Source organism: Kryptolebias marmoratus, linkage group LG16, assembly GCF_001649575.2.
Source record: "Kryptolebias marmoratus isolate JLee-2015 linkage group LG16, ASM164957v2, whole genome shotgun sequence".
Taxonomy (NCBI): Eukaryota; Metazoa; Chordata; class Actinopteri; order Cyprinodontiformes; family Rivulidae; genus Kryptolebias; species Kryptolebias marmoratus.
In genome coordinates this window covers 22,954,509-22,970,090 of record NC_051445.1, presented here as the reverse complement: position 1 = coordinate 22,970,090, position 15,582 = coordinate 22,954,509, and the positions used below count along the sequence as shown (strand labels likewise).

Here is a 15,582-nt window from a genome sequence, read left to right as displayed (position 1 = left end):
CTTGTGAGACGGATGTGTGTAAATGATCGGAAAATCTGACACACATTTTCAGAATGAATGAGTATGAGCGTGCCATAAAGCCTCTTAAAATTCCACAATTTATGACCAGTAGCTAATCCTCGCCACAATGTTACACCAAATCAAATCAGTTACAGCAACTTATAAAACAGAAGTGCTGCTTTTAAGTGTCATGCAAACAAGGGGAGAAATTGTGTGTGCGTGTGTGTGTGTGTGTGCGTGTATGTGTTTAACTGCAGCATCATAGCTGAGATTCAGCCAGCCAATAAGATCTAAAGAGAATCATCTGAAGTCATCCCTATGAAACTTTATACACATTTGCTGACCATTACCTAAGATTGCTTTGTGTTAACTTTGGCAGGCCTGCTCTTGGCTCATAGATTGAAAAGGGGGATGATGTGTTTTGCTTTATTTATTTTTTGCACAGGGCTACTGAGCAAAAAAGAAAAAAAAAAGTGGGTGGGGGTTTGTGTGAGAGTGGTATGCCTGTGACTGGTGTGTCGATGCCAGAAATAACAGCAAGAAAGTTGCTCTTCAACCTCATTAGTCTGAAGAAAACAGTTCCCAGGGGACACAAGAGAATGTAAATACATTTAAAACTCTCCGCGCTGCAGGATGCTACATGTCAGCCTTCCCTCTTTTTTTTTTTGAAAACGTGAAGGGCACGTAGTGCTGCGAGTGTGTAGGCTTCAAAAGAGTTGCAACCCCATGTTGCACATCTCATAAATTCTAGTGAGAGAATTCAAAGAGAAATTTATCGAGCATGGGATTCACACATGTTGACGGTAAAGAAGACCAACTGTGCACCAAAGCTTGAGAATTTTTAAGAGCACGTGGCTTCCTCCTTTTTCCAACTTTCAGACAACCTCTTTGAATTTTCTTAGATTACAGGCATGTCTTAGAGACATAAAAACCTGGACGACTCTTAATTTTCTGCTTTTAAACTCTGACAAGACAGAGGCTGAGGTTTTGGACCTGAGAATCTTTGGAGCCAATTATACAGCCTTTTTACTCACTCTGAATGGCATTAACTTGATCTCCAGTACTCATTTAAGAGACCTTGTGATCTTTGACCTGGACACGTCTTTTAACTCTCACATTAAAAATGTTACCAGGATAGCTTTTTTCTACCTGTAATAAAATTAAAAACATCTTGTCCAAAAACCATGCAGAAAAATTGCTTCATGCATTTATCACTTCTGGGCTGGACTTTTGTAATTCTTTATTATCTGGATATCCTAAAGAACTCAAAATGCTCAAGACTTTCTTTTTTGATCTTATAGTTACGGTTGGCTTAGGTTTCCTGATCTATCCCTTAGATTTGTGACTATAGACTCAGACTGCACCACATTTCCCCACTCTGCTGTATTTACTCTCTCCGCTCTCCATGTTAATAATCTCAGTTATTGCTGTCATTAACCTGTCGTTTTCTTTGTTTTTCTTCCAATAGAAACTACATTTGGACCCATTCTTCTGTATTTGTTTGTGTCTCTTTTCTGTCCGTCAAACCCCAGCCAGTCGAGGAAATAGCTGCCCATCCTGAGCCTAGTTCTGGTTCTGCTGTAGGTTTCTTCATGTTAAAACGGAGTTGTTCCTTTCCTCTGCCGCTGAATGTGCTGCTTAGGATAGGAGATAGTGGCAAAATGAAGATTCCACGCAACCTGCTGGCAGAACATCCGAAGCGGGTGGGCAGATAACTTTGACTAACTGGCTTTTTATGATGTCTTGTATGTGAATGCATTGTATTATATTAGGAATTAATTGATTTAGACTTACTTTATTTATACAGTTCCCTGAGATGACTTTTACTGTGAACTTGTGCTATATAAAAATACCTGAATTGAATGTGTCTCTGTTTGTGCTCCATCTCACTGTGTAAATGCCATATGTCAGATATGCTGCAAGCACATGAAGAGTTTTAATTGTTGTTGTCATGTGATCAAGAGATGTGATTCACTGACGCTACCTAAACTCTCAACCCTGGAAGCAGGTGCAGTGTTATTCTGAAAAGGCCAATGAGCAGTAACATCATTATTTCTCAAGGTTTGTTCATAATGTGAGCATGTTTCTACCATCTGTTTCCAACCTGCACTGCCTTTCCCTCAGATGTTTGTACAGTAAGGGAGGTGTTTATGATCTCTGGATGTTGGCAGCTTCACTAGAGAGAGGACTGTAAAGCACCTCTGGGACTCGGAACACAGGACCGCACTTTTGGCTCTTTTGATTATTGACACAGCTGCTATCATGCTGCAGTTCTAGGGGTGGTGAACAAATCTGAGCGCACCTCCCTACATTCTTCTTTTAAATGTCATTAAGTGCTCCTCACACACAACTCAATTCTGCTTGTGCTGAAATATTAGGACATAAACTCTTTGTTGCAGGATCATTCAGGGGCTACCTTACCAACAGAAGTACTGCTCCAAAAAGCAATACTGTATCTTGATTTGTCCGGAGACGAATTTCTTGTTTTTCTTTAAAAGGCTGTTACTGGAAGGATGACAACAAGCTGTAGCAGGAAAATTAAGTAATTTTGAGGCTGGTGTGGTTTATTAAAAGTATTAAAGGTAGCACCTTAATAAAACGTCAGATTTCTTTTTAATTTCCTAACGAGTCACATAGTCTTGTCACTTAACTTTCGAACACATTCGAAAAATGTGTGTAATAAATTTTCTCTCAAAATAGTTGCAAAGTTGTTGTGGGCATCTCAAACTCTTCTCAGTTTAGTTTCTGTGCAATCTACAGCACTCGAGCTGTATTTTTACTCCTGCACTGGAGATCTCCTGTGACAGCAAATATCTGAAGCTACAGCCCTGAATGCCCAGGTCTAAAAACCTCGTTGATGATAACTAATTATTTCAAAATCTGTTTGTCTTTATTTCTAAAGTGAACTCTAATAGATTAAATCATAAACACGGGGAACAGCTTCCAAGATCAGTACAAAACAGTCGGGTACGATGTAGGCAAATTTAATAATGTGCATGACGTAAAAAACAATTTTCTAAGCTGTGCACACAAAATTAGGCCATGGTTTTCAACAATGGGGCACTCAAAACATGGCCACCTGGCTCGTTGGTCGCTTGGTTGCAAATGCAAATGAAAATCTCCGGGTTTTTTTTGCATTTTTGGGTTTCCAACTAGTCTCCGACATCTGCAGCCTTGGTGCGAAACTACCTTAAAGACCTAACTGTCAACCAGGTGATCCAAAGTCATGTGGAACCAGATCTATTTATTTCTAGCCAGATTTTTTGTTCTCACTCTGTTTTTTTTCTTCTACATTTAGGAGTTAGATTAAGGACTTTTAAACTCACTAATGCACACTTATCCCTCAACATGGTCAGAAGGGGGTTGGTACTTAACTCATTAGTCAACGAGTGAAAGTTGGGTAAAACCTGGACAGAACCCATTGGAGAGACCATCCAGAAAGACACACTCTAAGGTTAGTTTAGAATCACCAATTAACACGTGGGAGGAAAACCCCCATAGAAAACTCTGAGAACAGGCAAGCCTGAGATTTGGATTAGTGACAGTCTCAATGTGAGCCAATAGTGCTAACCACCGGCTCCACTGTCCAGCCTATCCCGCTGAATTCAGGCAAAAAAATGTTATTGATTAGGTTTAGTTGCTAAAATGACATCTTTAGGTTTGGGAAAACATTATAGTTTGCATAAAAACAGACAATCCTACAACAAAATTCAAATTAAATCTATTTTTTTCTGGCTTATTCAAGGATGATCCTCCATCATACTAAAAAAGACAAAATTATAAACAGATTATCGTACACCTTCCTTTGAAACACATTACTCTGCTAGCTGGCTAGGTTTAAAAAAGAAAGGCACAAATTGTGGCCCTCAACATGTCCACAGCAATTTTATTTTAGTGGCTTCTTCCCATTTTGTCAAAAGATGGCATTGGTCTTAAAGAATGACATTATCATTCACTGGTTTAAACGTGTCATTTGTTTTTGCCATTCTAAGTAAACAAGTTGGAGAACAGGATTGATCAAATTATATTCGCCTTTTAGTTTCAGTTTGTTTTTTTGTCTGACATTTTTATGATGTGAAGAGAATCTGGTTAATGTACAGCTGCACAGATCCTGAATGATGAGGAAAAGCTGAGAACACAGAGAGAGAATGTAAATAGGAATCTGTATGATAATAAATTGCATCAGCGGTAACTCTATCCAGCGCCGGTTTTAGGGTGCAGTTCAGTGTTCAGAACCCCCCTCATGCTGGGCGTTCAGGGAGATCTGCTGATAACACGGGGATTGATGTTAGCCATTAAACGAACGTGTGCGCAGGGCTGGAGGGGTATGTTACATTTGGCCCCCACAACAGAACTGTACATCAGCATGCTGTCACCTAGGCTGATGTCACAGCAGCACGGCTAAGAAAACACATTCTCTGTTTTGTGTGAGTGACCGGCACACGGTCAGTCTCTGCCCAGTAATTCATGCCAAAAGCTGCGTTATTTCTGGGTTCATGGGCAAATGTACTTCACTACCAATTATACACAGACTGGGTAACTAAGGAGAGAACAGCTTCAGGTCCAAAACATTTGGCAATATTAACCAAGACAACAACAAAAGACTTGAAGGGGGTTTTCCACTCTTTGAAGTTCAAAGTGAAGTTTTGTGTAAAAGTTGGGAACTGTTAGCATCTTACCTGCTGTAGACAGTTTTTTGAATGACCTATTTGGAGTTCACAATATGTCTGATAATTTACGTGGAATTGTGCTTTTTTGCATGCACATATAAGCTGTTTTTCCATTATCCATTCTCAGCACAACTCGCTTCGACTCAACTCAGTTCTACACAGTCTAGTTTTCTATTTATTTGAGTGCTGCCACAATGTGAACAGGTCATCATAGTGCGCCACCTGAAACTTACCACCACTGGGTTAATATGTGAAATACAGTCCCAAAACACTTACCATTTTCTGTCATGGTTTCAAAAAATGCTGGGGCCAAGTCCAGGGCACATTTCCTCTGTCGGCTGGAGCTGGAAAATAGAGTCCATTTTGGAATTCTGTCATCTGCCAACAAGCACAGAAACTACTGCACTTCCTCAAAGTACCGTGGTGTTGGTTTGCATGTTGCCCCTTAAATAACAAAAATGAATGCTGCGGTTGTGAAGATTTTAGAAATGGTGGGTTTCTTGTAAAGGAGACGCTCTTGTGATTGATATCACTCCCTGGCCAATCAATGGCCTACAGTCTGCTTACATCAAATCTTCAGCTTGACTCAGCTCTCTTGGAACCTCAGCCAAGGAAGTCCCAAGGGAGCTGAAAGTGGCTGAGACCACCCAATGGGAAGACACTGAAGCCGTGCTGGGTTGACCTGAGTAGAGCCGAGTCGAGCAAACAGAGAGATGGACCAGTCACTGCAGGAATTTTATATTTCTAATGTTAAACGACAGCAGTACGAAAGTTTGAATAACAGTCTTTACTTGAACTACTATGAACTTTTGAAGATTGGAGTTGTTTTAAAATTGAAAGATCTGCTTTAGAAGTGGGTTAGTATGGTCTGATTGCAATATTGTGATATTTCTGCCAGAAGTGCTCCCAGGCTTCACTGGAAGAGTTACATCTTCCTGCTGCTGCTTCCGTTTACACTTGTAAATCTATATAAATAACAGTGTCATGTAAACTTGATAGTGGCATGAAGGTCTATGAAATAGTGTTCACTTAAAGCTTCCATGAAGTTTGTCAGAATAGAGTGGTTTAGAGACAGCACCAATCTATTTTGGTCTTGGATGTGCTCAGATTACCTCACTAGTCCTGTCACACTTAAACTCTCCAAACTGAGGCCGATCACAGAGCCATCTACAGCAGGTAACATATTAACTGTTCATAACTTTTCCACAGAACATCAACCTAAAAACGGCTGAAATGTCTCTTTAAAACTCAGATTATTGTCTTGGTTTTAATATCTTTGAAACTAATTTTGGTAATGATGTTTTTAGTGCATTACATACCTCCTTGTCCATTAGGGAGCTCTTATATTTTTTACTCCAAATTGAATCCTTAAGCCAACATGATGAGCAGGTTTTACTGAAGACAATTTGAACGGACATTGCCACTCAGGTTTCATCTTTAAGCTTTAAGTGTCACACTCGGTTAGGAACAGTTTGTCAGTCTCACATTAAAAGCTAGCAGTTGGTTTGTCACAAACAGGTCCTGAGGTTTTGGCTCCGTGTCCAAATAATCAAAAGCCAGTGTTAACGTTCGGCAGCAACATCTGATTCATGTTAAAACTGTCCTGTTTGTTCTGATTCTATCTTTAAAGTTCAGATGTGAAGCTACCCCCCCCCCAAATTTATTTCAAATAATCCGAATTAGTCTAAACCTTAACTTTCCAACTACATTTTCTTGACCGCTACAAAAAACCCATGACATTTTGGTCAGCAGAGAACTGTAAGTAGAAAGTATTTACTTTAGGAAAGGTGGAAATGACCTTCATGAAGAAATGTAAGAGTCTCTTCTTTTTATTAGTTTAAGTGCTTTCTTGTTTAGATCATGTTTCCTTAAAACAAAACAAAACAAAAAAACGTGTAAAAGCTTAAATGATTTTAAAAAAATCACAACTGCAGACTAATTAATATATTTAAACATATGAAGTTATTTGGTTTAGAAATGCAAATCGTGAGAGGAGTCTTTACTTTTTTACTTGATCTGATCTTTTTCATAAAAAGACAATGTTTAGCTGGAAAATGACAGTTTAAGGAAGTTCAGCAAACTAATAGGCAGAGAAGGTGTTTTGTCCAAGAAATTCAAAACTTTACCTCGTACAAAAGTGCAACGACACTTGTATCGTAAGACCATCAAAAGATTTATTAACTGCAGTCACGTGATTAGTCAGTGTCAGAGCCAAAATGTAAGTTACCAAAAATAAAAAAGATTTACAAAGAATTGCATGATAATATGTTTTTAAATACAACTAAACCTTAAAAAAAAGAAGAAAAAAGGCTGAATTTTTATCACAAAAATATTGGCAAATTATATGAAATGGATGAATTATGAGGCATGCTGAGACAAGAAGGCTCTGATTCTTAGAAGAAGTTCTTTCTTCACGCTGTCCGGAACCAAAACTGCAGGAGAGAAACACACTGTGGTCAGTCTCTGGGATGAGCTGGTATTTCTTCAAGCTTTCTGTGTACAGATTCAATTAGAAGTAGGCATTAAGTTATTTTTGCATTACTTAGTTATTTACATAAACTTTATGGTTATGTGCAAGTCTAAAAAGCAGCAGGACTTCGGGTACAGCCTGGGGCCAGAAATACAATAAGACTTTAGCGTCCGTCAAAACGCAAATAGCTGCACTTTAAAACTAATTTTTGAGATCAGAGTTGTTAAAAACAGCAGCAGACTGATGAGCTGATGGTGGCGATCAGACTAGCCATTAGCTCATCAGTCCAGTTGGATGTAAACCATTTCATCAAACTGGGATTGTTTAAAGAGCTTTGGTAAGATATTAGTTTTATTCACAACTTTTCCGTAGAACCTCATACTAAAATGGTTGAAATATGTCTTTAAAACGATTTCAACTTTATTCTAAGCACCTGGACTTCACTGGTGCGGGGAGGTGGTTTCCCCCCACGAATAATGTTCCACGGAGTAAAAGGTCAGGTCAGAAATAAATAAATCATGATATCAGTAAGACTGCCAGTTGTGCCCCGCTCACAGGACCTGGAGACTGATTTTTAGAAGATTTTGAACTCTGGTTCAGAGGACACTCTTTGTCAAATAGGTTTTACTATCAGACAGGCAGCGAACAGCTTCCACCAGGAACCATACACTCTTCGTCCTAACATCTGATCCCGTGTCTGTTGTTATTATTGTTCGGATTAGAACATCTTACTCCTGCAGTCTGTATTACTATGAAAACTGCAATTAATATTACAAGTAATGCAACTGTTTACATCATTGTCAAAGAATTCTTTCTTTTCAATTAAGGTGAATGAAAATTGAAGATTTTTAGTGACGTATCTCATGATAAAAGTGTGTAATCGTTCCAGACTCGCTGGAGGGGAGTTACCTCTCCCTTTAGCGGTGATCTCCACAACAAGGTCCTCCACCGTGACGTGCTCCAAGCCCTTCTCTTTGATGACCTCTGCAAATCAGCACATGGACACAACAGCTGACTCAGAGCAACAGCAGAAACTAAATAAAATAAAAACGTGACAAACAATCCTGAAACTGCTGTGTTTAGACAAACGAGAGCAACGACTCACAAGCAAAAAAAAGCTGAATGGATCTTATTATGAAACAGCTAGCCACTGCTCTCATCTGTATAATAAATGAGATCAAACAGGCGAATCTCCTCAAGAGGATTAAGATTATCCGACGTAGAAAAAACAGCCAACGGGTGATGCCCAGATTTTGGAAATAAATCAAAAACAAAATACACCGAAATGCAGATTCCAAGCTATGTGAGGCAATTTGGCTCATTATAAAGATGTATTCAAATATTCAAATTGTATTTGACCCCATTATCACATCAAAAATGAATAGATTATTCCTAAATGCATTTTTTATTATCAAGATGAGTTCTGCTTGAAGTAAATCCTGATAAATCCACCCTTTAGTTGGTGACTATAAATGTCTCTCAAACTGTCACGGTCTAAAAACAAAAGACTGAGGATCAAATTAGTTACATTTTTAAATCCCAAATGAACTCTAATCCCGCTTGGCTTAAACCTTTCGGACATAAATTAATAAAATATAGCGCAACATTTTTCAACAAGCCATTTTTAGTAGTAAAATATGCTCATTGTTTAATTTGTCATACTCGTGTTTTTATCCAACTGTGTCCATGTTCCTGGACTCTGTGCAACTAATAATCTGAAAACAACATTTCTTTTTGCAGAAACATTAAGTCACGGGTGCTCACTTGGTGGGCATCATTTAAGTTGTCGAAGGCCAAAACAAACACATACTCGAAATAACTGAACAGTGTGTTCGGTGCAAAAATATTCAACCTGGTTCTGCTCCTTACACCTGTCAAATATCTCCAACTTTCTTTGGTTTTCATCCCTCGCCTCCCTTAAACTTGTCCAGTTAAGAACATTAAAATACAAAATTAAACATGCGTATTCCCTTATTTTTAAAAGTTTTGTTCCTATTTTTATGCAAATTTCACTTATTTATCTTAAATAAATAAAAAAATAAAATAAAAAATCCTTGCAATACCCACAGAAAACAACGAAACAAAAGCCTCCCACTCTGACCAAGTTGAACTTTTTCCAGCAGTGATTTCCCCCTTGATGTGTGCTGAAAGAGTTGTTACCTTTGCAGTGAGCCTTCATTTGGTCCATCCATCCACATTCTGTGAGCTTGGCTCTCAGCAGCTCTTTTAGTCTGTTTAAACGACGTAAGAACACAGAGAGCTGATGAGTTCCCGCTGAATGCTCATTCACAGACACACAGGCAGAAACAACTTTATAAGCAAGTAAACTTTATTTATATAGCACCTTTCACAGATAACAACACAAAGTGCTTTACAGGGATACAGATACAGGCTTAATAGAAAACAGAAACACTAAGAACAACTGATAAAAACAGTAAGTAGAACATTTCATTAAAAGCTCTGTCGACACCTGGGTCACGTTGGTTAAGTTGAACTAGTAAAGAGACACTGAGGAGTGAGGAAAATGTGGATTTTAAAGAAAATATTAAACGATACCGCACATCCTAAATTTCTCTAATAATGTGCAGCCAAAGAGAGCATTAATAAGTTTCTGTTTTTCAAGATGAAGCTCTGTCCATTCTTGTGTAATACAGGATTTCAGCTGCTCAACAGTCTGTGGAGATCGTCTGATTCTCTTCTTCATGACGCGCCACAAACTTTTGGAAAAAAAAAAAAAAAAAAGACAGATCTGCAGATCTGGACTGCAGGCTAGCCAGTCAAGCACACACACCTCGTGTTTATGGAGCCACACTGCAGTGAGTCGTGCACAATGAGGTTCTGACATTTTGCTGCTGAAAAAAAAACAACAACACTGACCTCCTGGGAAAAAATGTCATGTCGATGGTTGTATTCGCCTCTTCGATGTTCCAATAAACACAAAGGTACCTTCACACACATGCTGCTTACAGATCCATGAACAGGGACGCGTCACACATCTCGGCTTTTGTGCCTTCCATCATAATAGTGTTGACGATCTGTGACATGTAAAACCCAACTTTGTTTTTGTCTCAAGAGCAGGCTGAACCGTGGACTCAGCCAAGCACTAAACACGCCTTCATGGTCTTTCTCTCCAACAGAGAACAACCTGAACTCATGCAACTCAGAGCAGAAATTACATAAGTTTTGTAAAACTTGTTTTCAGGTTACGTTTCAGTGATTTTTATTTGACTACTTCTGAACAAATATGGCTACCTATATCATGGTGGCACGACTATTTTCTCACGCAGTGCCACCCAAGGACTCCACATGAACATTAGCCTCTTTCACGTTGAATGATAATCCAGTTGTGATGTCAAAAACCCCCCAAAAAAACATAAGTAAATAAAAACTTGGATGGTGTTTGCAGGGTCTTGGTGAGGCAACTGAGCACCTACTCAGAACGCAATGAGCTTTTCATCATATGCGATAAGTCCATGGCGGTTTTGAGCGTGCACGAACCCTCAATCACAAGCTTGTGGTTTATCATTGTGGTGACAGCCTATCAGGGTCCTGGGTGGAGCGTGGAGGTCCATGTTGGTAGCACATCCGTGACATGGGACCAGCTTGCATCAGTGTAGCTCGGTCATGAGAATCTCATGTCTGGACTATGACTGTGATAAACAAGGTCATGGATCCAACCTAGCAGCGCAGATTTGATACCAGTAGATGCATTCTTACACAGTCCCAGAAAGCCGTGCCAGGGTAGGCACACAGAGCAGGGGTTAATACCAGGACACACCTGTTTGCTGAATATTAAGAGAGTACATAGCCTTCACACTGAAGCTGGTTTTCCAAATTGCCACAATCCAGCCACGTTCTAACAGGTCGTGTATTTTGTGTTAGTCAGATCGACATTCATTGTGAAGGTGGTCTAATTTGTCACCAAATAATTTGTCATTTGGAGCATCTTCCAGAGAAGCGTCTGTAAGTTCTACACAACTTTCTTTGCCTCTCTCTCCACTTATTTAGAAAGTGCTGTTGAATTAAAATGTCCACAATACAATATATTTAGTCAGTGAAGACACTAAGAAGTAACTTCCTTTGACATTGTGACTGGTAAATTATCAAACTAGTTAGCAAATTCCAAATTTAGGCTTCAGCAGCATGTTCAAATAACTTCCAAACTTTTTGTTAAAACAGGGGTTGTCTTCTCACCTCTGTAGCAAAAATCCAGGTTTTTCTCACCACGCCAGACATCTGACCTCAGAATGACCTGAGCTGGAAAGCAGTCAGTGATGTGATAATAACTTAAGTGTTTAAACCCACCTCTCTCTTTCCCCCGTCTCCGTGAGCTTCTGGTTTATAGTTGCTTTTACTCTGGACTCTTTGTTCATTGTGTTAATCTGCGGGGGAAACTTAAGAAAAAACATAACGTGAGGAAACAGCTGCCAACGCCAAACCATTTCAAACAATAATACTAATCGCTAATCGTGTTAAAACTAGAATTGGTTTGCTAAATTAGAAGAAACCAACTTACATTTTAGTAAAAGGTTATTAAAGAGGTTCTACTCGTCGCAAGGCACTCGGTGGCGTAGCTGCATGAAAAAGTTCAAACGCGATGTTCACTTCCGGTGAGAAGTCATCAAGCGCATTAAGAAAACTTTCCTCCTATCCGCCGATCGATAATTTAAATAGATGTTAAATTTACTATTTAAAACAGTTACGCGTTAACACTTTCCTGACAACGCCCAAACGCAACAGCTAATAAGCTCCGTGCGGAAACACGGGAAACCTCTAGAGTTCCTACGCCTTCTTCAGAATGCCCACACGGCGGCAGTGTTGGTTAAGTCTTTTTTGAACAAGCTGCATCTTACACTCGCTTCACATTAGACAAACAAATTAAATCGTCACTGGCCTCTTTCTCAAGAGATGCAAAGTTGTTTGTGGTTGCTGATGTTTTCCTTCTATATAAATATGTTTCCTGTCTTGTCTTGTTTCTTGTCAATAAGATAAACTACTGCTCGACCTTATACAGAGTATAAGAAAAATTACTAAAAAAATCATCAATACATTGTTTATATAAAAAAGTAGGGCTTTGGCTCATTGTGTGATTTTTTTCTCTTTTTTTTTTTTACTTGCTCTATGTCCATGTGGAGACAACGCACTCAGTAGAAGTGTTTATTTCAAGTGGTTTTAGATAAGATATTATGTACTTTGTTTCCAAATGCAGTGGTACCAGATTTCCCTCACAAGCACCACTCACAGAAGAGGTCTGGCTGTTAGGGCTGCAGGAAAACATGCTCAACCTGAATGCCAAAGAAAGAATAACAGCCTCTAATGCTCCCCAAGCTGTGCCCTTAACCAGCTGCAGAACATCTATGGCATCATCAGCCATTTATAAGAGTGTTTGCACTTATGTGTGTGTGAGTATTACACCAAAGAGCTGAGGTGGCTCTGCATGTATTTGATGGCCAAAATATGTTTATAATTAGTACTTTATCGGCCGTGTCATCAGTCACATGACAGAGTACAAAGAAAAGGGCAGAGGTTTTCCTCCAGGATGGGCTAAAGGCTAACTAAATGTAGCCTGTTTTATATTGCTTTACAGACTTATAAAACAACATACTGGTTTGAAAGAACAACTCATTAGCTAATATTCAACCTCTGCACTTTTGCATGATATTGTTAGTTTAGTTTCACACTGTTTTCTCAACTGAACAACGTCCATAATTACTGTTCAAATGTATATGTCAGTGTCCTGATGCTGCTGAATGTATCGGCCCACTGGGAGTGAAGTAAGCTTAGACGTGCTGATCAGGCAGACCGATTCGTTTAGCAGCCTCAGCACCAGCGACATGATATACGCGGTCTACACTCAGCACACAAATTCACCGAGTAACACAGATGTTGTTTGGTTGAGAAAACAGTGACAAACTAATCAAACAGTGTCATGCAAAAGTACGACAGGTTATCATTAGTCAATGTAGCATTCTTTCACAACAGAATGACATTTTTGAGAAATTATTGTTCGATAATATGGAGAAAACAGTATAAATTGGGCCCTCATTTGGCCAGCCATCAGCCTAGTCTGGAGGAAGACTTCTGCCTTTTTCCATATCCTCCATGTTGAATGATTAATGTCACAACTGATAAGGTACTAACTACTGATAACTATTTGGCAGAACATCACTTGAAGAATCACCAGACTACCTCTTTAGATTTTCCAAATGGCACATAGGTAAATATTAGGGAAACTAATGAACTTTTAAAACAACTGAAGGAGTGACGGAGTGAAGATGAACTCCTTCAAGCATGTAAGATTAGATTTCTATCACGGCTGCTTCAACTTATTAGCTGCTGGGATGTCAAGAAAGACTAATTACGAAGTTGACTGTAAATAAAATGCTTATTAATAAGCAATGAAACCATCCCCGTGAAAATGACAAGGTGAAATAATGTGCAGCAAATGGAGAGAAGGGCTGGATGAATGTCAGTCTGGACTGAATAATGTGTCAAGATGTAAGACTTGTATGCTTCTTCTCCAGATCCTGCACCAACCACTCTCACGGGGTGCACACTATAATAGGAATGGAATGAAGGACAAAAAGCTGGAAAGCTTTTCTTCATTCATATTTGAAACTGACCATCTTGTGCCCTGTGATAAGCACTGTATATTCATTGGCAAAAACTGATTTAGGGCAATAACAAATAGGATTCTGTGTTTTTAGGGTAAACATAACAGTTATCACCTCTCTGGTTACACGACAGACACGTGAGATGCTGGAAAGTTTAAAAGAGGGCGGGGGAAATAACTTTTGAGCCTAATATCAACTGTATTATTTTTAGTCTAAGCTACATAAACACCACACAGCTTTAAGACTGCTCAGGCCTCACTGCAAAGTCTGTACTCTGCCCTGTGGATGCTTCCCAACAGCAAGTACTGCAAGTTTATGAGAAAACAGGGATAGCAATAAAAAAAAAAAAAGCTCAGGAGTTTCTGGAAATATAATTAGTAAAATTTGTTTGACAGCAAAATTAAACTTAATGCTTGATCTGCATAAGAATGGCTAACAAACCACAGTGCTAACATTACTATTACAGTGAATCGGGTGGTTCAGTTGGTAAAACCCACCCCCTCCACATGTCAGAGAAGAAGACACCTAACCTCATATTGGCTTCATCATAACAGGCACATCTGTGTGCAATTAAAGGGAAAAATGTGCAGCATATATAGGCTGGATATTAAATTTAACCCTCCTGTCGTGTTCATTCCTACTAGATTTGTACTCCTGGTTAGAAATGGCCACACCAGAATGTTTTATCAAGGCCATTTGTTTTTAAATCATTTCTAATTTTCAATAGTGGCCTAAGAAGAACATCTCAGTAACAGTATATAATTTGGTTATTGTGCTGCCGTGGAATGAACAGTGAGCAAGGTTTAAAAAAACTTTATATACCAGAGCTGCAAGAAGCGTTTTAAATATGATTGAAACAATGTTGTGATTGTTTGTGAGAATGCAAAACAGGTGCATTTCCCTGTGGGGGAAAGATTGTATTAGATTCCCATGGGGATTGTCATGGAAACCACAAAGGAGAGTGAGGTGTGTGTGTGTGTGCCTATTCAAAAACAAATGCAACTGATGGTGTGGGAAAAGAATTACAGTATCTATGAAAAATATTCATGTTTGATGCTTTTATTGCTGTCATAAATCAGTCATGGTCTATATAAATTGGCCATCTTTGCAAAAGACATAGAAACAAACAAAAAAATTAATAAACAACCTGTTTCAATGGTAAAGTAAAACCAAATTTGTAGAGAGTAATACCAATGAAATAAAAATATGTCATGTAAAATAAGTGATTGCATAAATATTCACCCCCTTTAAAATGACAACTCAGAGAAAAGATGATCAAAAAGTACAAGTTATTGGATGGATACAAAAGGATTTCTAAGGCCCTAAACATCCAAGGGGTTCTGTTAAATCCATCATCAAGAAATGGAAGAATATGGGACATGTGTAAATCTACTAAGATCAGGCTGTCCTCACAAACTGAGTGCAAAAAGGAGAACAGTGAGAGAGCCCACCAAGACACCTGTGAGCTCTGAAGGAGCTCCAAGCTTCAGCAGGTCAGATGGGGGAGACTGTACATATAACAACTGTTGCCAGGTTCTTCACCAGTCTGAGCTTTATTGGAGACTGGCAAAAAGAAAGCCACTGTTAAAGAAAACACATTCAATTTCAACTACAGTCTCTAAACAATGTAGACAAACTCAAGTTAAAATTTAATGAGTCTTTTTTTTCCCCATTGGACAGTTTTTCCAATGGAGTGAAAAACTAGCCTGCAGGATCACACTTTTTAGCCTCCCTGTTTATTCCAGGGTGTTGGAAGGAGGGCTCTGTTTGATTGTTAAACCTCAGATTTAGGAGGAGCAGTGTGGCTTTTGTCCTGGTCTTGGAACAG

At 39.0% G+C, this 15,582-nt stretch overlaps 1 protein-coding gene across 1 annotated transcript; it reads right to left on the bottom strand.

Moving 5' to 3' along the window:
• Positions 1–6,824: 6,824 nt before the first annotated feature.
• eny2 (ENY2 transcription and export complex 2 subunit) lies at positions 6,825–11,901 on the bottom strand. The gene is made up of 5 exons (XM_017413109.3): positions 11,657–11,901; positions 11,446–11,534; positions 9,301–9,371; positions 8,050–8,124; positions 6,825–7,102 (listed from the first exon to the last, which is right to left on the bottom strand). Exons 2-5 carry the CDS (start codon positions 11,511–11,513, stop codon positions 7,029–7,031), a joined length of 288 nt encoding a protein of 95 aa, XP_017268598.1. The 5' UTR covers positions 11,514–11,534; positions 11,657–11,901; the 3' UTR covers positions 6,825–7,028.
• Positions 11,902–15,582: the final 3,681 nt, after the last annotated feature.

Bases quoted from the DNA above. Each gene is read 5' to 3' on its own strand.
- eny2 (XM_017413109.3), bottom strand. From the start codon at position 11,513: ATGAACAAAGAGTCCAGAGTAAAAGCAACTATAAACCAGAAGCTCACG. The intron at 9,372-11,445 runs GTGGGTTTAAAC...TCGTTTAAACAG, and splicing joins GAGACGGGGGAAAGAGAGAG to ACTAAAAGAGCTGCTGAGAG. The intron at 8,125-9,300 runs GTAACAACTCTT...GCTGATTTGCAG, and splicing joins AATGAAGGCTCACTGCAAAG to AGGTCATCAAAGAGAAGGGC.